Source organism: Microtus pennsylvanicus, chromosome 3 (genome assembly GCF_037038515.1).
Source record: "Microtus pennsylvanicus isolate mMicPen1 chromosome 3, mMicPen1.hap1, whole genome shotgun sequence".
NCBI classification, from domain to species: Eukaryota; Metazoa; Chordata; class Mammalia; order Rodentia; family Cricetidae; genus Microtus; species Microtus pennsylvanicus.
Window position 1 is genome coordinate 37682788 of NC_134581.1, and position 17321 is coordinate 37700108.

The following is a 17321-nucleotide window of genomic DNA, read 5'->3' on the forward strand; positions in this document are numbered from 1 at the left end:
CTTGAAGAAGTCAGGCTCTAAGAGAGTGGCCAGTTTAGTTTCTGGTTTTCAATAGTTAACACACTATTCATTTATGTTGGTAATCTAGAAAATAGTAACCTTTAAGGAAACAGTACCTGAATGGGGTTGAATCTGAACATACGGATGTGCGAGCAGCTCAGGGATGGATATCCTCTCTTTGGGGTCCCTTACTAAACAGCGCTAAGGAAAAAAACCAAAAAGCACGTTTTCATACACGAGGCTGACAAATCAGCTCTCCAGATGACATCACATTACAGAAGCTGCGCACCAGCCATCTATAACAGTGAGAGGCTTTCTGAGCCACCTCTAGAAATTCCCAACACCTTCCCTGGAAAGCATGCTTTCAAACAGCGTCCACCAGAAAGTCCTTTCATTGGACTACATTAAAGATAGCTGAACAACTCCGATCACCTCAACCATTTCCTTTAAACAACATGAAATTAGGAGACATTATCTTTCTACATCCACATACGGTTAATGTTACCTTTAGCACGTCTTGAAGATCTTTTTCTGGAATATCAGGAAATTCAATTTCATGATTAGGGTCAATTATGGCATGTAGTTTAGAGAGCTGATTAATGATATGTTGGAATGGGGTTTTCCCATAAGTCATATAGTACAAAATGCATCCCAAGGACCAAACATCACTTCTGGGGCTTATCTAAGTAGGAGAAGCAGAAAAGGTTGCTTTATTTTAAAAGGAAAGGTAACATAATATTATATATCTGTAATCCTGATTATATAGTAACACTTATCATCTCAGTGAATATCAAAGTATAAGATTATGCTTACATGACAAGACAAAACATCTTTTCCTAGTTTCTAACTTTAAACCTTTGAAAAACTCAAAACTACTTTAAAAGAAATAAATTCTTGGCATCTTGTGAAAATATAACACTAAAAAATAACATACCTATAAATTTGAATTTATTTGTTCCAAAATGATTACACTGTAATGCATTTGTATCTGAACTCACATATGTATGCATTTTTAAAAGGTTGTTTAAATTATACAACCCAAATCAAAGTATAAACCACTGAAACAGGCTGGATGTAGTCAGGGGCAGATCACTCACATGACATGCACAGAACCCCCAAGTGAATCCCCAACAGCAAAAATAAGATAAAGCATATTGCCATGGGTACTAAATAAATAGAACATAGTAAATCACAGAAGTTTCTTTTTCCTTGCAGGTTTATTTATTTATTTTATGTACATGTGTACCTGAGTTCTGGGAACTGAGCCCAGGTTCTCTGCAACAGCAAGTACTCTTAACTGCTGAGCTACCTCCTCAGGAGTTCTGAGTACTAACTAATAAGTATCATTCATTCTCCCCCAGATCAACACTATTAAACGTTCACGGTGTTAAATCACATTAGGAATAATCACAGCAACAGGAAAATGGGGAAGGAAAAACAAACACGGACATAAACTTTCCACAAAGAATAAATCTAAATCAAACGATACAAAAAGTTGGTGAAGGCAGGGAAGAAAAAGAAATGGACATTCAAAACCTTTTTAGTTTAAGAAATGAAAGTAAAGTAGAAACTACAATTCAATTAGGAAATGAGAGCAAAACATCACATAAAGAAAAGGAAGCGGTTTTAACCGTGATAAACAATATTACCAATTAAGGAAAAGGATAAACCTGAAAAATAAAAATTATGTATGTGCGTGTGTATGGTTGTCCACAGAAAACAGAAGAAGGCACTGAATCCCCTGGAGCTGGCGTTACATGCAGCTGTGAGCTACCCAACAAGGATGCCGGGAACTTAACTGTCCTTTGCAAAAGCAGAACTTGCTCTTGAACACTGAGCCACGTCTCTGGCCCCAAGGATGAAATTTTAAAATGTTACTGTATCATGAAAGCTGAGTCAGGTGTGGTGGCATACATCCGCAATCCCAGCATTTAGAAGGTTAAGATAAAGTCTAGACAATACAAGGAGAGAGACTATGTCTTAAAAATTGAAAATGGAGTAAAGAGAAGGGAGGGTGGGGAGGAGAAATTTGTCACTGCATATTTAATCACTGAGCTGACAATTGAAAAAAATTATAATCTCTAGATATAATTCAAAATCTTAAAGTAAAAAAGACAGATTCTAACTGAAATTACAAACCTTAGAAATAGGCATTTAAAATACTATAATAAACTCAGTAAGCCTTTCATCGTTTTACAGGAAAGGTGATGCTACAGAGCCCACAGTTGTTAGCCTCCTGATTCCCTCGCCTTAGCTTCCCAGGGCTGGATCACAGGCTCGCACCACCCACCCAGCTAAATCAGATGCTTTAATTCAAGTACAAACACTAAATTTAAAACAATTATGATTTAAATTAAGAAGACGGGAAAATAACCAGGGTACCAAGGAGAGACAGCTCAAGAGGCAAACACAAGATCCCCAGGTTGAGTTCCCTGCACTCCTACCCAAAAGAGTGAAAATATTTAGCTGGGCACTGTCAGTGGTAACTCAAGCAATGTAATTCCCATGCCACATAATGCCACCACTCCAAGAAGCCAAGGCAGGAGACTCGTCTCAAGTGCAAAGCCAGTCAAGGGTTCAAAACTGGACCTGGACTTCAAGCAAAAGTTACAGCGAAACAAAGCAAAATAAACAAACACAACGGCAGCAAACAAACAAACAAACAAACAAAACAGAGAACGTGGAGAGCACAAATAACCAAACACCTAACAAAGACAAAAACACAAATTGGAAAGTAAGATAAAATAGGAGTTGTGCATAAAATTAATATCTGTTTTTTTTTAAGTTCAACAAAACCATGAGAAGTCTAAAGAAAACTTAAAAGACAGCAATTATAAATCGGAGAAGAAATCAGAAGGGAAACAGTTATGAAAACAGCTTTATAAAATAAAACATTCAATAAGGTTTTACACAAGCTGGGCTGGGGAGACGGTCTGCTCAGTGGGAAAGCACTTGCTGCCCGAGCTTGAGGGCCTGAGTTGAGATTCCCAGAACCCTGTGAAGTCAGGCATGGCAACCCAGGACAAGGTGGGAGTGGGAGTCAAAAGAAACCCCAAAAGCCTGGGGATCAGCTAGCTTGCTGTACACCTGGGCACACAACAACAACAAAAAGACTATTTCCAACAGGCTGGGTGGTGACAATGGATACCCAAAGTCACCGTGTGCCATTTATGTATGTGCTATAGCACAGTGTGCCCACACTTAGAACATTAATGTGTGTACACACACACACACACACACCATACATGTGTGGACCAACATAGGCATGGACATATAAACACAGACATTATGTAAGTTCTTTGAATCCCTAAAAACCTAGTTTTCTAGGGAAGAAAAGCAAATTTATGCAGCAGTGAGTCAGATGCTGAAATGAAAGCTTCCTTTCTCAGCTACTCTGCTTTCTTCTAAAATAAACATTATTCACAAGTCCAACTCACAAGGGGAAACATAAGGTATGTCACTGCTGAAGAAGAAGCAGCATTACGGACATGAAGGTTGCTGGGTCCCAAGTATGTGCAAACACTGCAACAGCAAAAGAAAGATTAGCCTGGGAGCCTGATGTATCGTGAACAGAGAAAATAGGCCTCTGACGAGGGACATCGAGAGGGCTAAGAGCACTCAAGATCGAAATAAAGTTGCCACTGGTGGCTAGTAGAATTCACAAATAAATAAAGGATTATTAAAATACACAAGATTCTAGTTTCAATCCCCACTACTACAAAAACAGTAAGTGCAAAAAATTAGAAAGGAAACAAACAATAAGACACCACAGGATATCAAGGAATATAATTTCTGGTGTCTAAATCAGAGTTATTATTAAAATTGCCTTTAACATAAAACTTCAAAAAGTTCTCCCTAGGTCAACTTGATATGAGTACGCTGTGAAGAACCACCATACAAAAAAAATAGCATCAAAGGACAACCTCAAGCCAATAAAGAACAGTGAAACTGGTGCTGGAGAGATGGCTCAGTGGTCAGGAGCACAGGCAGCTTCTCCAGAGGACTTGGGCTCCAGTCCTAACACCCACCCCATAGCTCACAGCTTTCTAACTCCAGTCTCAGGGGATGTAATTGCCTCTTCTGGCCTCCAAGAACACTACATACATGTGGTGAACAAACATATGTAGGCAATAACCACACACACATAAAATAATAAAATAAAAAATTTTAAAAAATGGGGAAAGTGAATCCCAAAGCAATTACAAAGGTGCAGTTCACTGGTGCCAGGCGAGGTGAGCTGTTTCCAGTACCTTGGTCTTGACTTTCCCATGTTCTCTCGAAGAAGACATGTCTCTGATTGCTTCCGGAGGCATGTAATTAACTGTACCAACCTATTTGCCAAATCACAGAAAACAATGAAAACATCTTTCTGTACTTGTAAATACATAAATGTCAGATTCTTAGAAACTTAGATAATTAGTGATTTAAGTGACAGATTTGAAAAATTCAAATAACTGCCAACAATATATGTAAGATCACGTCACAACTCCAACAAAGTCAGATTGGGAACGAACTGGCTCATTTCCGAGTGCCTGTGCTTTGTCTGTAACTGTGTTGGGAAACTAATATTATCTGCCTTTTCACCGGCCTAGGCTAATTCCAAACTCAGGGATTTGACTGTCACTCACTTCCATGTTCAAATAAATTCAACATTTTCACTTCAGTAAACCAACCAACAAACTAACGTGTAACTAAAAAGAACCAACTAGCTTTATCTTTCCAAAATCTTTGGCCCTATATGCAGACTGAAATGGGTTGGAAATCTAAATCATATAAGAGTTTCTATAGTCAAAAATGGTATAGAATAATATTTTTGTTTGGCAGTTTTCAAACTGTGGGTCTCAACCCCTTTGGGGGGGTCAAACGAACCTTTTCCAGGGGGTTACATATCAGATGTCCACATTACATTTCATAATAATTGCAAATTTACTGTTATAAAGTAGCAATGAAAATAATTTTATGGTTGGGGTCACCACAGCCTGAGGCACGGTATTGAAGGGTCACAGGGTCACAGCAGTAAGATGGTTAAGAACCACTGCATTAGCTCTAAGATCAAAAGAAACACACAAACAAAGCCTGGATGGTAGGATCTTGCCATAGATAACTTCAAGTTTATCTATAAACCAATGTTCACCTGTACTTTTGATATAAAAAGTAATGACTGACTGTCAAGTAGAATTATTTTAAGTGTATGCTGTCAACTGATTCTTCCTAACAAAGTCTGATTTCGCTTCAAGAATTGACAGACCTCTGTCAGGAATCTGCATTCATGGATACAGCAAGGGAGGTTCAGCCAAGATTACTTTTCAGATCTGTCTTCATGTCACTAGTTTATTTTTTATGACACAGCTTCATTCCATTTGCTATTGAAGATTTTACTATAAGAACACAGCTGGGGCTACAGAGGTGAGCATGCTGCGCAATCTGATGTGAGCATGCTTGCACTTGACAAACATACGCACAAACACACCACAAGTAAGAAAGAAAATAATTCTTTTTTTTAATGTAGTTGAGCGGAATGTTTCACTATTTCCAATAAAGCTCTCTTAAAAAAAATCTCCCAATTTAAGTGCAAAGAAAAGAAACAGGACAAAGGAGAGCATGCAGCCACGATCCCTCTTTGCTCTGCTTCAGCAATGAGAAAACCATTCAAAATTTCTTGATATTATTTGTCTGATTTTGAACTGCTTTTCTAAATCAAATTGACTATGGTTTTGGACCTTTTATAATCATAGTTTCTATTCTTTTAAAAAGACTTCAAATTTTTTTGAAGAACATGGTCAGTAAAAAAATATAATGGCAAAATATTTCCGGATATAAAGGAACTAAACCTTATTATCAGCAATCATTAAGAGTTCTACCTGAAGCAAGGCCTTGGGCTCACACTTGTAATTCCACACCTGGGAGGCACAGACAGCAGGATCAGGAATTAAAGGCTGGCCACTGATACAGAGCAAGGCCAAGGATTCTAAGTTATATGAAACCCTGGTTCAAAACACTAAAACACAATTCAAAACAGCAAAAAGTGTCCTACCTGAGAATCTTTAACTATGCTTGTTGTATCTGGCTGCATTTGGTTTGCAATCCCAAAATCAATTAGCTTCAGCATTCCTTCAACTATTAGAAAATTAGCAGGCTTCAGATCACTATGAACAATGCCTTCAAAATAAAATCCACTACATTAGATAAAGTAAAACATTCTATGAACAAAAACAGTTTACAATCTCTGGATCAAGCTTATTCTTTTAACTAGTCAATACATTAATATTCATTTATTACACATTCTATACCTTCTTAGCAAATTCAGTGTGCCAAGTGCCACTCTAAACCTGCCACTTGTAATGAACACTTTAGACCTGTTAACAATGCTGAATAAATGAGTAAGTACCATTATCCTCATTTTCAGAGTGAGTACACTAATGTAATTTGACTGTAAGTGAATTGTTCAAGGTTACAGGGCCTAGATCTAAAGGAAGGAGGGGTTGAAGCTAGGTGTTTTGGCGGTCAAAATGTGGGACACTGTTGCACACTGCCCAGGAGAGCATCACCAACCACAGTCAGAGAGCAAGACCTTCCCACACCACCCAAGAATCCTAATCACTGACTAATTATTCTTAGGTTAGAAAAAGAGAAGCAGAGAAAACACGTTTATTTTAAAGACAGGGTAAAGGGCAAAGAAGAGCTCTGAAAAGAACTAAGAACACATAAAAACAAACAAACAAAACCAGGAGCTAATAGTAAAACACAAAAGCAAAAAACCAACTCTGAGACAAGAAAACAGGAAATTCTGTGGAAGCTGAAGTACTGACCATCACTTTCCCATTTTTAGGACGTCCAGATCCTTAAGTCTAGGACCTACTACTACAATCCAAGGACGTGAAGGTAAGAACCCCGAGTTAATACAAGGAGGATAGAGTTACACTGCACATGTGTGGATTGAAGTTTGCATTCTGTGTCCTCTGTGTGACCACTCTTAAGAAATGGGTTTGTTTCTTCATCTCGAAATAATCTTCCAATTAATTACTAAAGGTAGGTACTGACAAAATAAGAGTATCTTTCTAAGAGGACACAATTAACAACTATTTTAAACTTTATATATATGAAGAGATTTTAAAATACCATGCTGATGGATTGTGTGTACTGCTTCCAACATGTTTTTCCAGTAGCTCTTGCGTTCCCATGGATTGATGGATTTTTTCTTTTTAAGCCAACTATTCAGGTCAATGTTTCCACATTCCATTACCAAGTAGATGTACCGCTCTGTGATTTCACTGCATTTAAAAATGAACAGAAGCAGCAAAACAATAATTGCCTACATTAAATCAATAAGGATTTACTCTTTGCCTATGAATTATAGCAAAAATAAAGTTTTCTTTTAAAAATAAAAATGGATCCATACTAATCATAGAGTCGGATGATCTTATCACTGTGTTGCTGTAGTTTGTTCAAATAAGCTATCTCATTCCGGTAACTGTCAATAGTTTCCTTATCTGCATCTTCTAGGTTCACATATTTGATAGCATATATATGCTTCTTTTCACTCAATACCTGAAATACCTGCATAGACAGCAAAGAGAAAAGTTTAGAATACATCCTCCCTCTAGAAACAATTACAATTCTGAAAGAAATACCACCATGAACAATGAAAGATTCTGGGCTTTTGAATGTAGAAGTAAAGTAAACCCCGGATGACGAGCAAGTGAGTGCCCATTTCTAGCCCCTGTGACAATGGACATTCAAATAACTCAACTGTACAAATGCCTCAAATTTTCTACATCAACATCTAAGAAAAGCAACTTAAATTTGCTGCTATGTTCACAAAGCTCTAGGGATGCCTTATCCATGGAAGAAACCCTGAGAAAAAGACATTCAGAAATGGTAAGGATAACTAAGGCTGCAACAGACAACTTGCTCTTTTTCATTGTGCCTAATATTGACAAGTTTATTTCTTTGATAGAGAATAGTTTTAAAAATACAGTAACTGTAAGCCATCATTATACTCATTTGTGAAAAGTAGGGTAAGTCACATTTTCAGTTAGGTTGGCAATACGTTCTTATGAGTCAATTTCTAAAAACACCAATAGGAAAATAACGTCTGAAAGAGGGAAGCATGTGAGGGTACAACTTCCAGTATGTATGATGTGGGAGTCCCCTCTGTGTGCTGATTACCATTAATGAATAAAAAAACTGCTTTGGACCTATAGCAAGGCAGAACTTAGGTAGGCAGGCAAAGCTAGGCTGAATGCTGGGAGAAAGAAGGGAGCAGTCAGGGGGCCGCCACGGAGCTGCCACTGGAGTCAGACATGCAAAACTTTGCCGGTAAGCCACAGCCATGTGGCGATATACAAATTAATGGAAATGGGTTAAATTAATATGTAAGAGTTAGCCAATAAGAAGTTAGAGCTAATGGGCCAAGCAGTGATTTAATGAATACAGTTTCTGTGTGATTATTTTGGAGCCAAGTGGCCGGGAGCCAACAAGCGGCCCCTTCTCCAACACATATAACATATATATCACAACAGTAATCCAAATCCAAAGAACTGTGCCTATAACACGCATCTATTCACTTCCATCCTTTGACACTGAACAGTGTGTCTGTCATTTAACTGTGACTACCCCATAGATACTGGGGATGAATGAGTCTAAACGCATGTGAGGCTCAAGACCTGAAACTGTACACATTAGAGGGCCCATTAGGTCCTAAGCAGAGCGTACTCTTCTTCAATACTGATTTTCCCAAAGAAAATGCACAGAGTAAAGTGTTTCGTTATGACATTTCATATATAGTCTCTTCTTCCTTCACGTCTCTTCCCTGCCCCCACCTGCTCATCTCCTTCCCAAAAGGCATCCTCTTTCCTATCATTCCTATTCAATGACTCTCTTAACTGAGATTTTGATAAAGGGAACATGAAAAGGAAAATATTTATTGGAAGACTTGCTAGATGTTGTAATATACACTCTATTTTATTTTTTGCTTATGATTTTGATGTTGGGGATTAAACCAGGGTCGTGCACACACAATGTACATATTCTACCAGAGCAAACCCCTTAGCCTACATATCCTATGTTTGCAGTCCAGGCAAATCTTGCCTCAGCCTGGCAAGTGATGGGATTATAGATGAGTGCCACAATGTCTGATGCTTTCCTCATTTGGAATATGTTAATAAGATAGCCTGAAACAAGACTTGTTATTGTTAGTTGATTTAGAGAACTACAGCAAAACCTAAAATAAGCCCAAAAGCCCTGTTTCACATACTACCACAGCATAGCCTAATAACCAGGGAGAAACAGTCAACAAATGAATGATGTCCCTATTCAGTTGCAGGCATCCCAGCAGTCAAATATTACCATCTCGATAGTAAGTATAGGGTGGAGCATAAACAGCAAACAAACTATTCACAGAATGTGGTTAATAGGGAAGCTACAGATAGGCGTGGTTACACACACCTTTAATCTTAGCATTTAGGAGGCAGAGGCAGGTTGATTTCTGAGTTTGATGCCAGTCTTGAAGAAAAAAAAGAAAAAACTACAGTAGAAACAGAGAGGAGAATGGAGAACACTGGTGATTGGAAGGTAGGAGTTGCAGTTAAATTAAGAGTGTAACCAAGTACTCCCTGGCCGAGAAGACACAAGCACATAAGCAAAGCTTTGAGGACAGAGATGGGCTGGTGACACACACCTGTAATCTCAGCATTTGGGAGGCTGAGGCAGGAGAATTGCTACAAATTCAAGGCTAGCTGGGTTAAAAAGCAAGACACCATGGTAAGGGACAGAAGGAAGGAAGGAGAAAAGATAGAGACCAGATCAGAAGAACAAAGACTGAGTGAGTAAAATTATTATTTATTGTAATAAACTAAGCAAAAAGATAATAGCAAACTAACGATACCAATAAAAAGTAGATTCTCAAGCTACTCAAGAGGTAGGAAAGAAAGCATGGCTTGCTGACAAGCTAGCTGTAAATATGATAATAAGAGTAGTCAATAGGTTTTTAGCTAAGTAATTGTAAGAATAGAGCTGCTATTTACTGCAACTGGAAAAACTAGAAAGTGAGTGTTTACACAACTGTCTTAAACACCCGGTAACCAAGATGCTAAGCAGTCAAGTGTGGAAAGTTAGTCTGGAAATGAGAGGCCTGAACTGGAAATACAAGTCTGGAAGCTGTAAGCACAAATACACACTTACAATCACCACCCTGGAGGAAAACACTGAAGGAAGCCTGAGTTCAGAGAGAAGGAAAGTGATGAAAGCCTAAGTCCTGAGGCCTCGTACCTAAGGTTCAGGGACGCAGGAAGACTGAGAAAGATGCATCAATGTGAGAGAATAAATACAGGGCTACATGTGTGTGTGCACTCACCAATGAGAACAACTACAATAAAAACATATCCCAACTGTCTACTAAGAAACCTAAAAATCAAAGCACAGAACCAGTTTTAACGAAAGCTCCAATGATCTCTGTGGGGAGTGTCAAAGGCAGAGGTGACTGCAGTGAGCGAGAACCATGGTCTGTAAAAACAGCACTCACCATGTGCTCCTCATTGCTCAGGCAGATGAGAACAGAGCTCAGGGCGCCAAGTTGTCCCAGAAGAAAATGTTATCACGAGACTGAAATAATTAAGAGCCCTACTTTTGAAATGAATTAATGACTAGACCAAAGACTCAAACAGGCATGTGCATGGTCTTAGGAAATCAACCCAAGACCCCAAAAGACAATCTCCAAAGTGAACAAAACAGTAAAGTGGAGGAGAAAGTACAAGATATGGAAAAACACCAACATGGAACTGAAACATTGAAAAGGAACCAAACAAATAATGGGATCAAATGTACAATCAGATAAAAACTATACCAAGAAGTATCATTACTAAACAAGATTACAAGCAATGAGACTGAAACTGTAATCTAAAACTTCCTCTCAAACAAAAGTCTAGGACCAGATGTGTTCACGGAATTCTATCAAATTTTAAAAGAAGAGCTAATACCAACATTTTTTCAAGTATTTCACAAAACAGAAAGGGAAGGAACAGCACTAAATTCAGTGTACAAGGCCAGTGGTATTCTGATACCAAATCCAGACAGAGACAAAGGAAAAAAAGAAAGAAAAACAAACCAATTTCCTCAATGAACATAAACATAAACATTCTCAACAACAACAACAACAACAACAACAACAACAACAACAAAAAAGCCTCAAAGCACATTTAAAAGATCAAATGTCACAACTAAGTGGGATTCATCCTGGAGACTGGCTCCACATATACATATTAATAAATGTAATAAAGACAGAAACCATACGATCATCTCAACAGATGCAGAAAAGGCATTTGGCAAAGTTCACCATGGCTTCATGATAAAAATCCTATAGCTTGTATGATTACACAATGCATGATTTAAAAATGGAACAATCAAATGGAAGGATAATCAACCAGGATTGATATACTGTTAATTATCATCTTGATAATCCTTGTTGCCATTTTGATAATTCTTTTTTATTCTTTTATTTTTTTTTTTGGATTTTTCGAGAAAGGGTTTCTCCATAGCTTTTTTTTGGTTCCTGTCCTGGAACTAGCTCTTGTAGACCAGGCCTTGAACTCACAGAGATCTGCCTGCCTCTGCCGAGTGCTGGGATTAAAGGCGTGAGCCACCACCGCCCGGCTCCATTTTGATAATTCTTGATTTATCTCTTAAAAGTAGTTTGGCATGAATGCCAAGATACAGGCCTTAGAAAACTTAATAAAATAGATCATAAAGATATTCAAATCCAGACAGAAGAATTTAATGAAGATACAATTTCAGCATTGCATTATAAGGTTTGAGAGGAACAGCCTAAGGTTTTCAAACAACAAACCTTAACTATCCAGTAATCTTACAGGAATTGCCAAATGATAGATATCCCAAAGACTCTGAAAGAGCCGAATGTCTGGACTCCTGTGGCAATGGTAGACTTAAGGAGATTGAAGGAAGCAATATTCTCATATGGCACCTTTTGTGAATCAAATGTTAAACTCATGGTCAACTTGTAATAGAATTACCCCTAAAAACTGGGAAATGCCTTGATGGGCCTGTCACAGCCCACAATACCCCCCATGCCAAATTCAGTTTGGCCGTTTCCTGTCATCATGAAGGAAACTTTTTCCCAGAGCAATTAAAAAGCCTAATGCCTATTGTAAGAAACCATACTGCTCTGGATGACAGAAGAGCTTTAGAAGATAAAACAAAAATTTCAGAAGAAACTATGAATCAAAATTGATAAAGATTAGATTAAAACCCCAAAGTTAGGGTTGGGGCAGGGTTTTGTTTTTGTCTTTACAGGAAAATAATAACTGACATCTTGAGGAATTTAAAGACCTTTGGACAAATAAGTATGAATAGAAAAAGGGAGAAGTGCCAAGAAAAAAATTACCAAGAAAAAGAATAACCTGACCTAATGCCCTCTCTGAAGTCTCCAAAAAGATGATGGGATCCCACAATGAAGATTCCTCCAGGACTATGATACTACCATTAAACTGAAAAGATCACCTAAAGATCGACTCTGGAGTACAAAATGCTTAGAACAATTTCGAGGTGGCTAACTGAGATGATCCAGCCTAACAGACTACTCTAGACAGGACTTGAGACAACCCCTGCACTTTTCCATTACAGAGACTGGACAACAAATGATAGAGCTGTCTCTCCCAGGACTTGACAATTACCCCGAATTTTCTTTCCAGGATCCCCTAAATATGCCATCACCCCCAGTCAGCAGGAGGGAAATTTAAGAACATGCTATCTACATTCCCAAGAGGTGGGGTGGGTGGTTTTTGGTCTTTCATTGGGTTATTGATATTTGTCACTGTTTAAGGGGATTGGTTACAAGTTGTTATTGGTAATGGTCAGGAAAAAAAGCTAAATAAGGGAGATTAGATTCAGGGTTCTTGTTTTGAAAGAAAAAAAGAGGGATACAGATATAATAGAATAAAAGGGTAGATTATCAATCTACTCTGGAAAAAAAGAATAGCTATTGATATAAGATAAAAAGGTAGATTATTAAATCTACTTTTAAAAAGCAACTACTAGTTTTAAATGTTTTACATTGGATTGGACTTTTGCATATTGCATACAAATTATGTATATTGATACAAATTTGAGATTAATTTTGTTAAGACGTCTACACACATTTCTACTCATGCTCAAGGTATTGTACCTATACAACTCATTCTAAACAATGTAATGCAAATTTCTAATTCTTGGAAGTTATCATTACCAACTGTTTAGGATAATAAGGAAACATAAGATAGTAATTAGTCACCTATTACAATTAAACCTGTAGTCATATTAGGTATGTTTTAAAGATCAAACAGAGATATATTTTAAATAGTCTTCAATACTTCAGAGATCTACAGAATATAGCATTTAAGATTTTCTAATAGGGTTCTTTTATTTATGACAACAAAACAGATCTGCTCCTGGCAGTACCAATCTACTTCAGAGAAGATGATGGACATCAAAGAAACTTCACATGGAGTTTACTGTCTTTGTGGCAAAAGTAAGTCACTGGGCAAGAAAGTGACCTTACCTCGATTGCTGACAGTATGTTGTCCTAATTGGAAAAACAGGACACAGAAGAGAATGACTGATAAGCCTTGTCAAACCAAGTGAGACAGTCCTTCAAAAATCCTGTTTCATAGAAAAGTGTGTCAAATATTCTAGGCAGTTAGGCTGAAGATGTCCCAATGTTACAGGGGAATTTTGGGTGACTGTCCAGGCAGCCAGATATTTGTTATTTCTCACATTTTTCAGAAGTTACTTGCTTGCACTTCCTGCTTACTCAGTTAATATTATTTTCTTCTCAGGTCTCTGAGGGAGTTGAAGACTATACATATATATGGTTTTCCTTGCTTACCAGACTCAGAAAAGAAATTCATTAAAGAAATGCAAAGCATATAAGGTTGAGAGACATCAAAAGATAGTTTTGGATGGTAATTCAAGCAAGATAGAAAGTGAATTAGGTACAACATTTTGGACTCACCAAGATAGGATAGATAATGAAGTATTTTCTCTAAATTTGTCAAATGTAAATGAACTAGACATTGTTGATGTGCTTATTGTTTGTACATATTATGTATTGTTATTATGTTTATTGTATACAGTTTTTCTGTAGTGGCATTTTATTTGTATTTTAATAAATAAAGCCTGCCTGAAGATCAGAGAGTAAAACAGCCCCACTGGTCAGCTTTACAGACCAGGCAGTGGTAACACACATCTTTAATTCCAGTAGTCCACACCACTTGCTACAGAAACTAGGCAATGCATGCCTTTAATCCCAGCCCTAAAGAATATAAAGAGTCCAGGAGGAGACAGCTCATAATCTCAGCCTCTTTCTGAGATTCCTGGAGGCAGGATCATCATCTCAGACTCAGGTAGAGGTAAAAGCCAATGGCTGGCTGTTTTGCTTTTCTTTTTTTTTATTTTATTTTTTAAATATTTATTTATTATGTATACAATATTCTGCTGTCTGTGTGTATGCTCGTAGGCCAGAAGAGGGCACCAGACCCCATTACAGATGGTTGTGAGCCACCACGTGGTTGCTGGGAATTGAACTCAGGACGTTTGGAAGAGCACGCAATGCTCTTAACCTCTGAGCCATTTCTCCAGCCCCCTGTTTTGCTTTTCTAACCTTCAGATAGAACCCCACTTCTGTCTCTGAGTTTTAATCGTGCTTCATTTTTCTTATATTAGTATAGCCTTTTTTTTTTTGACATAAAAGGGGAAATGTAGTGATATTTTTGTATGTGTTTTAACAAATAAAGCTTTCCTGAAGATCAGAATGCAGAGTTAAGGCACTAGAGACCTTAGTGGCACACACCTTTAATCCCAGACAGAAGCAGAGGGATTTTTATTAGTTCAAGGCCACCCTGAACTCAGGACAAAGCCTGAAGAGGCAGTCTGAGGACAGGATAGCCCCTTTGGTCTGAGCATTGGTAGAAGTAAAAGGTTTCTCTAGTGGCTGGCTCTTCTGCTTCTCTGATCTCTTAGCCTTCACTCCCTATTATCTGACTCCAGGTTTTTATTAAGAACGATTAGAATTCATACTACAATATCCTTTGTAGGCATATGTTTCAAGACTCCATATCCTACAACACAGACACTTGTATATCCATGCTAATTGCCATTCTATTCACAACAGCAAGAAATGAAACCAGTAAATGTTCATCCACAATCGAATGGATAATGAAAAACATATATTCATAATGAGATTTCATTTAGCTATATAGAAAAATAAAATCCGTAGGAAAATAGATGGAAATGGAAGGTGATAATGCTATCTAATATCTTGCACACTAATCTAAAAAATAAAAATACATTTAAAAATAAATCACTCAGATAAATTTAGGAAATAATCTAATTGCAGAAATTTATGTGACTAGAGCATCGTAAAATGGGAACCTCAAATAAAACAAACTCACTACTGAAAATTTTTACTGAATGACTCTATGCACAGCCGCAGATCATGTCATGTCCTCAGTTATAGCCTCCCTGTGATCATACATAGTGGTTACTGCCACTGCAAGCCAATGTCAAGGTGATACAGAAGAAATCTGAAAGCACAGGACACTGAAGAAAAGGCATGAGACAGATCCAATTTTAAGTCTAAAGAGGGTAACTTACTTTACAGGAAGGAGGATATGAGGCAGCTTTTCTGGCTCCAGGGAAACAAGGGCTTCTAGAAAATAAAACTGCTCCCATACTTGAAAAGACAGAGTGTTTTTTATTTTATTTGTTACTTACCTTACTGGAACCTCCACTGCCTATCTGTTTTAATATGGAATAAATTCTTCCTTTAACAGAAATGCATTCATTTATCGTTGAGGATCCTGAAACCTAAACAATTAAAATATGTAAATATAAGTTCAAAGAACACATCTAAGACACTAGTTTGCATTAGGTATAGTGGAATGCTCCCAATTTTAGCAAGCCTGAGCTACGAAAGACTGCCTCAAAAAGAATCTAAAACAACAAAAGTTGTAAAAGGTGAATAAGAAAAATATGTTAAATTTGTTCAGAGACAAACCTCTAAAGGTGTTCCCTCTTTAACTGATTTTTACTTAATCTGAGCAGAAACATTTCATCTTTCTCTCCTATTTCTTTTCCCTGTGTCTCTTTACTTCCACAAGCAGGCAGTCACCCTCCCATTTAACTTTATATAAAAGCAATGTGCTAAGGTGCAGTCAGCTCCAGTCAATTAGACAGTGACATTTCATCCACGCCTGTCCCTCTTTTCTGTCCTGAGAGCAGTTCAAGAAGTTATGTAATTTCTCCAAACGTCAGCATCTTCCCAGGCAATCTACTAACAGCAGTGCCCTTTCCTTCCTTCTTGGACTGTGCTTTGTGCTTATAGAGACTTTAAAAGAGACGGCGTGCTAAGAGACCACTTGAGATAGTAAGGGAAATGCAGAGTTTGTAATTACCAAGTAACTAAACTGAATCAATTAAAGTCTGAATAAACTTCAGTTTTACTGAGCCATGTTTTAAATTCAAAATGACAGGATCTTCCATGAAGTTTCCTATAGAAGCTAACAGAAAGATTTAATTTCTTTATTCTCAGGACTTGAGAGTCTTAAGTCAGAACAGTATCCCAAGCGTTCTCCTTGTTTCTCCATAACAGCATTTCTTAGACAATAATTACTTTGACATTCTTGCCGCTGCTGTGTACACTTTTCAGAATACAGTGACACCAGTGAACTCTACTTCAACACCAGCATCTTCCTCTATAAGTCTCCTCATCCCTACCCACCTCTCCTCATCAGGCCAAAAGCTTGCAAACTGCTAATTAGATAAGTTTACTCTGTTTCGCTATGCTATCTACAACTTTTAAAGCCCAAGAAAACCTCCAGCACCACTTTCCTTCCCCAATCTGTAAGTCACACCTGACTCCTTTTGAAGTCCCTCTAGAACAGTCTCTAAGCCCCCTTCCCAATCACTTCTGAATTGCCTTCCAGATTTTACTTAGAACAGGACCTATTACCACTAACAGGTCAATAAACAGACCTGAACCAACATAAATCTCTCCCTCTCCCCCTGAAGAAAGGGTCTTCCTATGTAATCCTGGATGTAGTGGAACCTTCTATGACGATCAGGCAGGTTTCAAACTCACAGGGATCCTGTTGCCTATGTCCTGAGGACATATGCCACCATGTTAGGCTTTCCTTTCACTTTGTAACTTATATAACTATCAAGTCTTTCCATAGCTAATATTATATAATTGATCATCAGGTAATCTTTTGGTCATTTTTTTAAATAGTGGCAAAATATACTTAACCCAACAGTTGCCTTTGTAACCAATTCAG

The 17321-nt window shown here is 37.7% G+C and overlaps 1 protein-coding gene across 2 annotated transcripts in view; it reads right to left on the reverse strand.

The window, feature by feature from the left end:
* Nucleotides 1-17321, reverse strand: part of Ttk (TTK protein kinase) — a 44187-nt gene that overhangs the window by 2571 nt on the left and 24295 nt on the right. For both annotated transcript variants that reach the window (XM_075967735.1, XM_075967736.1), the window contains 7 exons: nt 15763-15855; nt 7400-7557; nt 7120-7271; nt 6035-6159; nt 4251-4331; nt 506-682; nt 117-201 (listed from right to left, as the gene is read on the reverse strand). In XM_075967735.1, coding sequence (XP_075823850.1) covers nt 117-201; nt 506-682; nt 4251-4331; nt 6035-6159; nt 7120-7271; nt 7400-7557; nt 15763-15855 — 871 coding nt within the window. The remainder of the gene's footprint in view (nt 1-116; nt 202-505; nt 683-4250; nt 4332-6034; nt 6160-7119; nt 7272-7399; nt 7558-15762; nt 15856-17321) is intronic.